General features: G+C 37.2%; 1 protein-coding gene across 6 annotated transcripts in view; it reads left to right on the forward strand.

Moving 5' to 3' along the window:
• The first annotated feature begins 381 nt into the window (after positions 1–381).
• ATXN7L1 (ataxin 7 like 1) overlaps positions 382–13,370 on the forward strand; it is a 241,256-nt gene continuing 228,267 nt past the window's right edge. For 3 of the 6 annotated variants that reach the window (XM_074268379.1, XM_074268381.1, XM_074268382.1), the window contains exons 1-2: positions 384–631; positions 1,249–1,317. In XM_074268379.1, coding sequence (XP_074124480.1) covers positions 451–631; positions 1,249–1,317 — 250 coding nt within the window. In that variant the 5' untranslated portion in view covers positions 384–450. Of the gene's footprint in view, positions 632–1,248; positions 1,318–1,823; positions 1,923–13,370 lie in introns of all 6 variants that reach the window. The other 3 variants (XM_074268377.1, XM_074268378.1, XM_074268383.1) reach the window with 2 other exon arrangements.

The following is a 13,370-nucleotide window of genomic DNA, read 5'->3' on the forward strand; positions in this document are numbered from 1 at the left end:
CTCTCTACTGCCTCTGGCGGCCGTCGGGGCTGCAAGCGGAGCTGGCTCCCGGCCGCCCGACGGCCCCTCCTCCTCCTCCTCCTCTTTTCGTCCTCCTCCTCCTCTTCCTCCTCCTCCTCTTCTCATCCTCCTCCTCTTCTTCTGGTCCTCCACTTCTTCAACCTCCTCTTCATCCTCTTCCTCCTCCACCCTTTCCCCTTCTCCTCCTTCATCCCTCCCCCTCTTCTTCCTCCCCCCCTTCCCCTACTCCCCTCCTCCCCCTCCTCCTCTCCTCTCTTCTCCTCCTCCTCCGTCCCGTTCCCCTCCTCCTTCTTCCCTCCTCCTCCTCCTCCTCCCCCTCCTCCTCCCCCTCCTCCTCCTCCCTCTCTTTTCCTCCTCCTCCTCCTCCTCCTCCTCCTCCCCCCACTGCCCTCCCCCTCTCAGAACACTCAATGTCGGAACGTTCCGAAGATGACGTCGGAGCGTTCTCGAATCCCGTGTCTCTCGGCTGCTGCTGCCGAAGGAAAAGGGGAAAAGCAACAAGAAGGAAGAGCAATGGCGACACTGGATCGCAAAGTGCCCAGTCCGGAGGCGTTTCTGGGCAAACCCTGGTCCTCCTGGATCGACGCCGCCAAAATACACTGCTCCGACAGTAAGAACCCCGCCGCCTCCTCCTCCTTTTATTATCCTGTAACCTTTCCATTCACCTAGAGCCACCGGGAGAAAGGAAAAAAAAAAGTGTGTGGGGGAGAGAGAGAGAGTGGCCCCCAGTGTCCTCCATGCTTCTCCCTCTCTCTCTAAATAAATACACATAGAGACAGATCCTCCGTGCATAGAGATCGGCCCAGCTGCTAACGCTGTCTGTCCGTCCGTCTGTCTGTCTGTCTGTCTGCCTGCCTGCCTGCCTGCTGCCCGGGCTTCCCACCGCAGCCCTCTGGGTGGGCTTTTACAGCCCTGCCGTGTATAGGTTTAAAGGGCTACTCTGTTGCTGCTTGCACAGTTTGGTTGGTTTTTTTTTTTTTTTTTTTGGAGGGGGGGAGGGGGGAGATACCTATCTGGGCCAGGTAGATGGAAACCCACACTTGGGATACAAATGTTGCATTGTCCATTTTGATTTTTTTTTTTAATTTTTTGGAATGGTTGTCCTCTGCAGTACATAGAATACATATATTCATATATATATATATTCATATAAATGTTTGCAAATAAACATTCTTCCCTCCCCCTTGACTTTGGCTTTTTTTTTTTTTTTCTGCTTTTCATCTGCAGATGTAGATTTAGAAGAGGCTGGAAAAGAGGGTGGAAAAAGCAGGGAGGTTATGAGGCTTAATAAAGAAGGTAAGTGAAACCACTGGCATTTTAGTGGTAGTGTGTGTGGCAGAATCTTCACAGGATATAGCTAATATAATGTGAATTGTTCTGCTAGGTTACAGAGTGACTAAGGCTTGTCAAAAATTGAGCACGCCCAGGTGACTATCCCTTCATGATAACTTCCTTCAAAGTATAAATACAACTAGAGGGGGGAGGAAGGCTATTTAAGACAGAAGTTTACTATACTTCACTTAGTATCCATATTGGACTTCCTTCTGCATATCTGTAATTCTTGCTCAAATGGACATTGCCCTTTTTTTGATGCAGAAATATGTAGATATACAATGAGTGTACCATCCTCAAACATATTTATTTTTTAAAAGTCATTAGTTAAATTAGATAAATTCACATCCATTTAATTGACCCCACATGTCCAGTAATTTCTGCTGCTACTTTGCTCTCCATCAAAAACAATTGTACATGGCAAGTCTTTAAAGAGGTTCACATTTGGTACAATTTGCATTTGGTCACAGATCATTATGTGGTGAGCATGGTTATAAGCATGTATGCCTTCACCTCCTCTCCGTCTATGTTTTCCTGGCATGGAAGTACAGTACCTGAAATGGGACACAGTGAGTAGGTCATCACAGACCAAATAACGTGCAAGTGAGGCTGTGGCCTCAATGGATAACCTGCTGGTGCCGTGCATATGAACACACATGGTCGTCACAAATAAATCACATCCTGTTATCATATACAAGCATGCCATATGTAGCTGTGGCCTGTGTATTCCAAAATGGAAACTCTAAAGGCAACTTTCAGCTAAGCAGGATGGACTTGTTTGTATTGCAGTGAGCTAACATGAAATCTTGTGAATGGGATGGGCAAGAGTCAAGGAGGAAGATATGGAAATGCTATGGTTGAAAACAGCACAGTAGCATCCCTAAGTTAAAAAGCCTTCAGCAGAATCCATAAGAGTACCAAAGGACCATGCCCAAAGAGGAGGTATTCCTTGGGAAAATACACTATACCACACCACCACCAAGGCCTAGCTGCCCCTAGCTGGAAAAATATAGTAAAAATAAGCATTTAGCACCTGAGAACAGCATGTAAGTTTATAAGTTCAATCTATTTTCTAACTCTCCAGAGAAAAAGATTTTCATACATGGAGAGAACTTGGAGAATAAAATTTGTGCACATAGAGGGACAATTCTTTAGCATCATTTAAACTTTGGCATTCTGATTATTAACTAAATGTAAAGAATAAAATTCCATTTTAAAGAAAAAAATTTTTTTGCCTCCAAATACATTAGCAGCATCTCAACCTGTGCACTTAGGGTGTGAGTGATAGAATTATGTTAAGAAGACTTAGGTGCTGTCAGCTTATCTGTGTTAGAAGACCTTACTAGTTGGCAATGGAAATTGACACCAGCATTTCCTTTTCTTTTTCAAACTCTTAAGGTCTTTAAGAGCTCAAGACCAGAAGCAACAGGGAATTTTCTTAGGATAGAGCATGAGATGCTGTGGAAGGGCCTTTTAAATTAAGTTGAACAAAGGTCATAATACAGGGAAAGTATTAGATGGAGTTCAGTGACTGGGTAGCTAATTCTGAAATAAAATGTCCAGACTCAAATTTTTTTCCCAAAAAAATTCTCATTCTCATACATTTTCCATGTGATACTGAGCCTTCTGAGAAAAGAGAGAGAGCACTCTTTTCTTCAGACATCACTAATGGTAAATCCTGTTCATTAGGCTATTTGTCACGTAGAAATAAAAAGACTTATTGCTTGATTATTTACATTTGTATTGACACTTACTGTTGTCAATATATGGTATAAATTATGAAATTCATCAAGTAAGGGTTCTAATATCCCTTTTGCTTATAGGCCTTGTAGTATTGTGGTAATGGATTCCTAAGAGGTTTAATGGTGTAGATATGTGTGCATGTTTTATTTTATGTCTAAGAAATGCACATATGTTAAAAACATGACTCACTATAGTATGGAATGTAGCATTCTACAGATCTGTCTTGGACCCAGTTCAAGAAAGTATAGTTGCCAAAAGTATCCAAAGAGCTTCATTGTTATGGTGTCACCTTTAATAAGATCCTGTAACATAGAGTTAAAGCAAGACCCCTCTGTATGTTTATTACATATTCACAAATTATATAATATATGTATATTTATACATATATGTATTTGTATCAATATAGATTTATACATGGAGTCAGAGGAAAACAAGGATATCTTTGAAGAAACTTTGGACATGAATAGTGATGGCCTAATAGGATAAAGTTTGGAGATGAGAAATAGTAATTGTAATTTAATTGTAAAAACTGATAGATACTTTCCCACAGACTTTGATATCCATTTTATAGACTGAATTACTCAGAAGGCAGGTAGTATGATAGTGTTAAATAATCATTTCTCCCTGTTGTTTGGCCATTGGTTTGGTAAATATTGGGTGTTCTTATAGACATTTCAAATACATGTTTAGAATTATGAAATATTGCCCTTTTCTCTTCACACCTTCCTTAATCTTTCTCAGCTTCTCTTTCCTAACTGTACATAATGGATGAAATGTTTGCTTTGAGATTTCTGATGTAAAGTCTTGATATAATTATTATTAATATTTCCGGAATTAACCAAAAGCATGGGCAAGGAATATTTGGCAGATCAGATTTTCATTTTAAATGTATGATATTGTCTGTAAATGTTATTGGCTTATTCAAGTTCAAAAGATGCAGCAACTAAATACTGTGTCTGAGATATGTCATTGAAAGAACATATTTTTCTTCCTTTGAAAATAATACATTCACATTAAAAAAAAACAGACAAACTATACTTTATGTTAAATGTATCCTGTAATTATTAAATTTCACAGTGCCAGGAATTCTTGTTTACTTGTATACAATATAGTCTTGTTTGTCTAGCAAGAGTTTGTGACTGGACTTTGGGCTATTAGGGGTGTGGATTCAAATTTCAGTCATATATTTTGTGACCTTTTTGATGAGTTAGTTGGTCATTTAAATCAATCATTGAGATTAGATAAGAACATAATTCCCAGAAATCTAGCGTTTGACACATGAGGAAATTTGTTTATGATAGAAAGTTATTTCTAAAAGCAACTCATTTTCAGCTACCAATTTTATCTTGATGAATAGTAAACATATTTGTATTTATCCAGGATCAGATGTTAGGTACTTTATGAAAAAGACTCTTTTTCACCTTAGGTAAAAGAAAAAAATCAATTAATATGAAAGGTTTTCCTCTTATTGAGTACCTTACTTTATTATAATTTTAGAGAAATTTTTCTTAATTTTAATTTTTAAAAATAATTCCAGTTCAGTAAGGTAGAGGTGTTTATATTGTTTATACTATTTAGTTAACTTTTAACAAATCTTAATAAACTACTTAGGATCATAAACAGGAAGGGACCTCTGAAGCCATGTCTTCTAATTCCCTAATTTTATAAGTAATAAAATTAGAACTTAAGAATGTTTTAAAAAGTTACTGAAAGTCACATGGGTCCTGAGCCCCAGAAATCAGATTTGAACCCAGGTTCTCTCTCTCTACAGAGCCAAGATTTTCCACTGCACATTGCTCCCTTCATTGCGAATTATTACTCTGTGTCATTAATTGGGGGAGGGGAGGAAGGAAGAGAAGGTGTTAGGGGGTAGGACAAGGAAAAACCTCAGCAAATCTATCTTTATAGAAAACCCACAATTTCAAGTCAGTAATGTATAGCTTGCTAGAGTGAGGGGAAGGGGAAGGAGGTGAGAAGAGAGAGAGAAATGATCAATTTCTATTGTTTTAAACTAGGTAAATGTAGTAAAGAGTCATTGAAGTGTTTTATCAAACACTAGAGATTAACCAATTTACAATGTATAGCCAAGAAAAGTTTACAGAATTCTTTATAGGAACTAGAGGCTTAGAAAATACCCAGTGAACCATTATTATTATTATTTTTTTTTTAAACTAGGAAACTCATAGAAAGAAATGCCTTCCTTTTTAGGATGTGAGGGTTGTTGTGTTAGTAGTTTATATATTAATGTTCCCAGATGCTGTGTAGGTAAATTTGTGGAAAATGACCAATTTTCAGGCCGTGTAGAATTATTCTACAGTGAATATTAGCTGTGACTGTAGAGCTTGCTTTCTCTTGAGATATTGGTGGAATTGGGCTGAATCTGTTTATGGAGAGAAAAAGAATTAATTTGAATATCCTTGGAAATAGAGCAAAAGTTAAAGTTTAGAAGGGGTACAAAGGACCTGAGGAGAGCTTTAGTTGTTAAAGTATATGAGAACACATTGTTGAAGTCTTGTACTTGAAGAAAATGAATTATAGCTTTCTCAGTAGAAGACAATTTTTTTGAAATGCCAATGAGCAGTGAAGAAAGAAAGGAGAAAAGTAATATAAATTTATGGAAAGCTACAAACTACCTTCCTTTATTATTGGTCAAGCAGCTGGCAATTATGTATGATAATGGGGACCAAAATAAGTGATATCCAAGATTACCCAGATATCCCTATTTTAGCCATTAATTTCAATGTCTTTTTCAATTGAGCCTTTTTTTCCACAAACTCCTAAATTTGGCAAAATTAGCTGGGTTTTTTGTGGGTTTTTTTTTTTTTTTTTCAGATTCATTGGCTCTTACTTTTTTTGTCTAGCTTTTTGTAAGGGTGAAGAGATGTTATCGAGTAGCCCAGAAAATACAAGGAAAAGACCATGTGAAGAAGCAAAGGGCTTAGATAATTCACAGACTATGTAATCAGATCCTAATTGATCAAAAGTGAATGATCACAGTTGTCAAAGCCAGTGTCAAAAGAAAAACAAAATCACAATTGCCTGTGGTTAGTTCTGAAGGCACTTCCAATTTTTTAATGCTTTCCTAATATTCTGACATGCCTGGGTTCCTATGCTAAGAAGATGGGGTAGATTTTTTTATTTTTTCTTCCTCATAATGTGGTGGACACACATTTTGTTAAAGTATATTGTAGTATCTGCTGAGCACAAGTTAAACTTTTTCATCCTTTTCATCCTATGTAATTTATGAGAATTCTTCCTTCCATAGATTTGTGCAGACTCTCCTTCAATTTGTCATGTAATACCTAGTGTTTTCTTAATGCTCAAGATGGCAAAATATTGTTAGAAAGATGGTAACATAATAAAATGCTGTAATGTATTTAATTGTTGATCTAAGGTTCCATGCTACTGGGCCCAATTGTAGATGTCTCTTATCAAATATATATGTTTATACTATGCTTTTATACTAAAAGAATTGTGTTAGGCACTTTTGGGGATACAGAAAATTATAAAGCATGCCCTCTGTCTTCTAGGAACTTAAAATAACAAGGGCTTTTGGTCAGTAGTTGGAGTTAAACCACTTTTAGTGAAATTAATGACACCTACTCTATGCTTAATCTTTCTCTTTGGCAAATAGCAGTATTCTAACCACAAGTAGTTATTTGTCATCTTAACTCTTCAGGTCACCAAATTCTAGATATAGAACTCTAAGAAATATTAGAGATGAAAACATTTTTAAATCCCATAATACCAGTTTTTTAAATGATTTAAGAAGGTTAATACTCATTGTGTATGACTTTTAATGTCAAAATATTCCTTCCCTTTGCAGCTTAATACAGTGGAAGGGATTGGGAATTGAAGTCATAGGATCTGAGTTTAAATCTAGTCTTTTTCACTTATAACCTTTCTGTGTCTCAGTTAACTCATCTGTAAAATCAGAGTATTGAGTCAGATGAGTTCTAACTTCTCATCTAGGTCTAAATCTGGTCCAGCTAAACCTGTAGCTATTCAGCTTGTAAAGTGTTAAGAGTTTGTACATGTATTTAAGCATGTCTAGAATCACATCTATTGCTCTGGGGAGTTTGATTACACTTGGGATTCATTTGAAATGATGATGCCTGTGGCAGAGAAGAGGCTGGTGTCTGGGTTGCTGCCTGTGGGCTTGGAAAGGATAAAGGACAGGAGAGGATTAGATTCTTGAAGACTTCTGTGCTTGGTGTCAAGTGGACTACATTGTTATCGAAGGCTTTGAGTTCATGTTCACCTCCTTCAGTCCAAGGTTTCACAGTTTCCTGCTGTTTGCTTCTTCAGAATTGAATTTAAAAGGTTAGAGGGAAAGGCGTAGAGGATTCCTTTTTGTATGGTTGATATTTATATATTGTCGTGTGTGTTTTTATGTATCTTTGGCTAACCTTTTATTTATGATGTTTTTGGCCTTCAGAAGCAGTTATATAATAGTGGCACTAGTCACAATAATAGCCTGTCTTTATATATAATCCCTTTTAACCAAAGGCTTCCCATCTCTGAATAGGTTTGTTGGGACCTACTCAGATCTAAATGCTACAGTCAGGTTAATGACTGTGACCGTCAATTGCAGCTATAAGAACAGGTAGAGAATTAGTGCTTGAAATTGAAGCCTGTGAATTCCCCTCTTCCTTCATTTTAGCAAAATCTCAATCTACTAACCTTTAGGACTAGAGTTTACAATTCATCCTGTCTCATCCAAGGAAGACTTCTACAAGTATAATGAATGAGACAGGCACTACTGGAATTGGGCAATTGGGGTAAAGTTGTTATTTTTCAGTTTAATTTTGTGACTAAGATTTTGTAGGCACTGGTACATTTTAGTTTTGTTTTTTAATCAAATAAGCACTTGTAAAGGCAAGAAGAAAGCAGTATCATATCTCTGATGTGATAAAGAAGATATAAACATTTTTGTCATAGGCTCTTTGTATATAGTAGTGACTGTATCAGTGATGATTGATACCATTGCTTCTGTAGAGCACAAATGGAGTCCTCTTATGACATCTTAGCAGTGAATAGAACTCTGACAAAATCATCTGGCATCAGGAGAGGTTAGTTGTTGTAAAGTCAAGTTGGAGTATATCAGATCCTGTCCCGGAGCAGTCATGGAAGCTTAGCTGGGTCCTAGCTGATGACACTGACCACAGCCAATCAATAATAACAATTATTATCATAATAAATGATAGCTAGCATTCATATAACACTTTTAGGTTTGCAAAGTACTTTACATATATTACCTTATTTAATCCTCACAACAACTGTATAAAAGAAATATTGTTCTTATCCCCATTTCATAGATGAGAAAACTGAGGCTAAAAAGAGGTTAGGTAATTTGACTGGGGTTACATACCATAAGCTACTGAGTGGAATTTAAACTTAGTCCTTCCTGATTCCAAGGGCCCCATTCTGCCTTCATACCACCTATCAGCCAATTGATCAATAAATTGTGATTAAGTGCTTGTTATGGACCAAGCAGTGTGTTATTTGCTAGAAATATGCATACAAAAGTGATAGTCCCTGTCCTCAAGAAGTTTACATTCTCCTGTAAATTTCAGCAGATAGGGGAATATATAGGATATATGAAAAATAAATACAAAGTGATAATTTGGGCTTGGGACTCTGGGTAGAGGAATAAGGGAAAAGTCTTTTGGAAAAGAAGAAGGGACTTGAATTGGACCTTGAACTGAATTTAGGGTTCTAAGAGATGAAGTTGAAATAGGAATGCATTCTTGGCATGGGGGACAAGCTGTAAAAAGGCATGGAGATAGGAAATGGAATATTATGTACATGGAATAACAAAGTTGGCTGGGGAATATAATGTGAAGTCAGCCTAGGAAGATGGGCCAGATTGTAAATACTAAATAGAAGAGCTTATATTTTATCTTGGGGCAATAGGAAGTGGCTAAAACTTCTCTAAGAGGTAGAAAAGGGAAGAAATAGTCATGTGTGATAATATGTTAATATCTGGGTTAATAATATACATTTATCTTTCTGAATGATGGAATAAAAAAGAAGAGATTGAGTAGGGGCAAGACAAGTTGCTTAGGGGCTATTGCCTTGGTCCAGCTGAGAGGACGTCAAGGTCTCAATTACATTAAAATGGAGAGAAAAGGGAATAAGTAATAAATAGTGAGGAGGAAGATTCAATCAGACTTGGGATAACTGGCTACAGTGTGACAGAAGGTGGGATATGAAAGAGAGTAAAGACTCAAGCATAGTTCTTAGATTCCAAATGTAGGTAAATTTGGAAAGAATGGCATTTAATACAATTCCTGGCACATAGTAGGTGTATACAAGCTGACTGACTGACGGGTACCATAAATGGAAAAGTTAGAAACAAGTGGATTTAGAGAGAAAGATAGTGATTTATCCAAGTATATATGTTTAATTAATCTGGATTGGGAAATGGAATGGTTGTCTTTCCAGTTTGGTTTCATTAGATTTAGGGTAGGTGTAAAGTTCTAGGAAATCAAATCCTTACTATCTTACTATGTACTACCTAAAGTTATAGAGCCAGAAAGCAAGATAGCAGAAGTACCATGAGCTATAATGCTGGGAAACTTTAGTAAGTGAGAAAAAATGGTACTTTAGTGACTTGCTGAAGGTTATATAGATAGTAAATAGGAGAAGCAAAGCTTTGAACTCTAGCTTGGGATAGAGTGCTAGACCTGGAACCAGGAAAAGCTATGTTCAAAACCTGTCTCAGATGATTTTCAGCTCTATAGCCATGGACGGGTCAGTGAAGAACTTTGAGCAGCCAGCTGTTTGAAGACATGTCTTCCCTGATGTTTGAAGACATGTCTAGTCTACTAAGGATGAATCAATTGTATGTATATGAATGAGCTATAAGTGGTTTGCAGTCTATATTAAAGTATGAGGTTAAGGACCATTTTTGCTTTTATATTTCTAGTGCCTAGCACAGTGCCTGACACATAGTAGGTGCTTATAAATGCTTATTAAATTGATTGATTCAGTAACATATTCGTGTACAATTTGAGGTTTATAAACTCCTTCCCTTACAAGAACCCTGAGGTAGGCAGTATAGATATTTGTGACCCCATATTATTTAACATATGAAGAAATTAAGCCTCAGAGAGGTTAAATCACTTGTTATAGTAACTAACTAGAGCTGGAGTGCAGATACAAGTATCCTTCCTTCGAACGCAGACTTCTTGTCACTTGTGCTGATCAAGTCTTTTGCCTCTGTGACTCTTTGTGTTTACCAGAAATAAAAAAGAGAACTCAGTCTGTCATTGGGCTATGAGTTTTCTAGAGAATTTCTATTGAGAATGCCACCAAAAGCAGGCCACAGAAACCATGAGCAATTCTTAATAAGTTGCTAAGAATCCTTAGTATTGAATTGAATCTGGTATGAGATCCCGTGATGCACTCTTAGCATCACTTCAACTATCCGATCAGATGGCACACTTCCTTATTCCAAACCACATCAAGTTCTCCCCTGCACCTTCCAAGTCACCCAGACTATATATAGCTACGAACATCAAATAGAAGACTTGGTAAACCAAGTCAGTTCTATGCATCAATCAATCTGCCTTAAAATAAGAAAGTAGTACAGAGAGATATGAGGTGAAGCAGGACAACTGCATAGCCTTTGCAAATATTTTATACCCAGTTTTCAGTCCCATTATGCCTTAGGGGTAAACATATCGAGCAAAAGGTATGAAGTCTTTTTCTCCTCAGTGGTAGAGTTTAGAGTTGTGAGTCAAGAGTTTTGTCTTTGTCTACAATTACCCAACAGAATTTTCCAGCAGTAATGAAGAATTTGGCTCTTCAGGTTCACTGCCTTTTCCCTTGAGAAATTCCTTCAAGTTCTACAGTCAACATTGTTTTTAGGAAATGTAGTCATGTTTGAATGGCCTTTTCCTTTCTCTTTTTCTTGCCTATCTCTATCCCAAAGGAGATCTTTTTTTGAGGGATACATACTAAAACATTCATGATGGGCAAGGAATTTTTAAGGATTTAGCTATCGTTCCCTAATACTTTCATTAAAGGTGTTTCTTACCCTCTTAATTTCAGAGCCTTTAAAGGCAGGGGACTGGCTTGAATGAAATCTTTGGTGCTGATTCAAACCTTTCCTTTTTTGAAAGAAGGTGTTAGAAAAGATGGTTGCCAAGCAACTCCAGGGGCATCTATCTACAGTGATTCTCTCTCTCCTCTCTCTCTCTCTCTCTCTCTCTCTCTCTCTCTCTCTCTCTCTCTCTCTCTCTCTCTCTCTCTCTCTTTCTCTCTCTCTCTCTCTCTCTCTCTCTCTCTCTCTCTCTCTCTCTCTCTCTCTCTCTCTCTTTCTCCTTTCTTTTTCCTTTTTAACATTTTCTGGGCTGCTTTTCAATTTCCCTTTTGGCACTGGGATTATAAGTATTCACATTGAGGGATGATGTCCTTTAAAAAATGAAATAGGAATGGCTTTTTAGTATGGATCACATTAGGACCATCCTTTCCATAAGTTCTGAAACACTTGTTAGGGAGGTTTGAAAATTTTTGTTGTCAGAGATATACTGGTCAAATGTGTCTCAAGGATTATGTGAATGGAAAACATTCCTTAGGCTGGTCTGGATTGAGAAAAGGTCCAAATTACTATTGCTGTATGAGAATTATATAATCTGGTAATTTTCAATTTCAGTGATTACAGACTTCAGTTAATTGATTAATTTGGGATCTTGTGAATTTCATAAATAATCAGTCTTTAGTTCACGGATGAATTGGTGATGGCTTTCTCAGGGAAGGATGTTGGTAGAAAACATAGGGGAGGTGGAAGAAGCTGATTTTTAAAAAATTTTTATTTATAATTTTTTTTCACAGTATATATGCATGAGTAATTTTTTTTATAATATTATCCCTTGTATTCATTTTTCCAAATTATCCTCTCCCTCCCTCTACTCCCTCCCCCCGATACAGGCAATCCCATACATTTTACATGTGTTACAATATAACCTAGATACAATGTATGTGTGTAAATACCATTTTCTTGTTGCACATTAAATATTAGATTCCAAAGGTATAAGTAACCTGGGTAGATAGACAGTAGTGCTAACAATTTACATTCACTTCCCTGTGTTCCTTCTCTGGGTGTAGTTGTTTCTGTCCATCATTGATCAACTGGAAGTGAGTTGGATCTTCTTTATGTTGAAGATATCCAGGAAGCTGATTTTTACTTGCTTGTCCCTCAGTTATGGGACTTTGGAGCCTTAAGGTTTCAAGGCCACTGGAAACCTAGAATTTTATCATGACTTGCCTAATGACCCAACTCTCACCTCACACTGAACTTTTCACTAACCAAGGCATAAAATATTGTAAACTAAAACATAGCTCAGAAAAATCTCTCTCTCCCTCTCCCTCTCTCTCTCTCTCTCTCCTCACCTCCCTCCCTCACTTCCTTCTTCCCTTCCTCCTTCATTTCTTTCTTCCTCTCTCTCTCCATCTCTCTCTCTCTCTTTCATTCTTTTAATCTCTTTCTATCTATCTCTGTCTCTCTCCTTCCTATATCTTTATCTCCCCCCCCCCTCACACATCTTTCTCTAGCTCTCAAAGTAACAGGAATAGGGTCAAGGGAGATGAAGGCAGTGGATATGTTGGGATGTTTGGGATATTGTCTCATTGTGACATAAGGGAAGTAGTATTAGATTCGGAAGTAGAGGAATAGTTTTTAGAGTTTTGTCTCTTTCTTTTAATATCTGTATTGAGCCTGTCTCTTATGCTTTCTAGTTTCCTTATAGGTAAAATGAAGTTTTTGGCCTAAATGTCACTGAGGTCCCTTCCACTTCTTAAGTTTGTGATTCCATCTGATTAGTTGCTAGATTATGTATACTTTATGCTGCTCTTACTTAGTGCAAACCTTCTTTACCACCTTCAGTTTCAGAACAGGCTAGGAGCAGGAAAGAGATATAAAATTAAAAAGACAAAAAGCTAGGTGATGGAAGAGAATTAAAAATGCAGGTGTACCTTGATTTAAGTAAGCTCAATATATGAAAATCCAGATTTATATAAAGGATAAGTGAAAGGAATGATTACCTGCTTTACAGAAGGATTTAAAATAGGATTTCTCTAAATCATAAGCTGCATTAGCACGTTGAAATTTGAATTTGCCAAATAAATGTGTGTGTGTGTGTGTGTTTAAATTCTCCTTTGCTGACTCCTCTTATGATGCCTCTTTCCTTCAAGGGGTTACTCCCTAAGACCTAGTACTTTGACCTTCTGCTTTTTTGTTTCATTTCTTTCAGTAAACTAATTTTGTT

The sequence above is a fragment of the Sminthopsis crassicaudata genome, chromosome 5 (genome assembly GCF_048593235.1).
Source record: "Sminthopsis crassicaudata isolate SCR6 chromosome 5, ASM4859323v1, whole genome shotgun sequence".
NCBI lineage: Eukaryota > Metazoa > Chordata > Mammalia > Dasyuromorphia > Dasyuridae > Sminthopsis > Sminthopsis crassicaudata.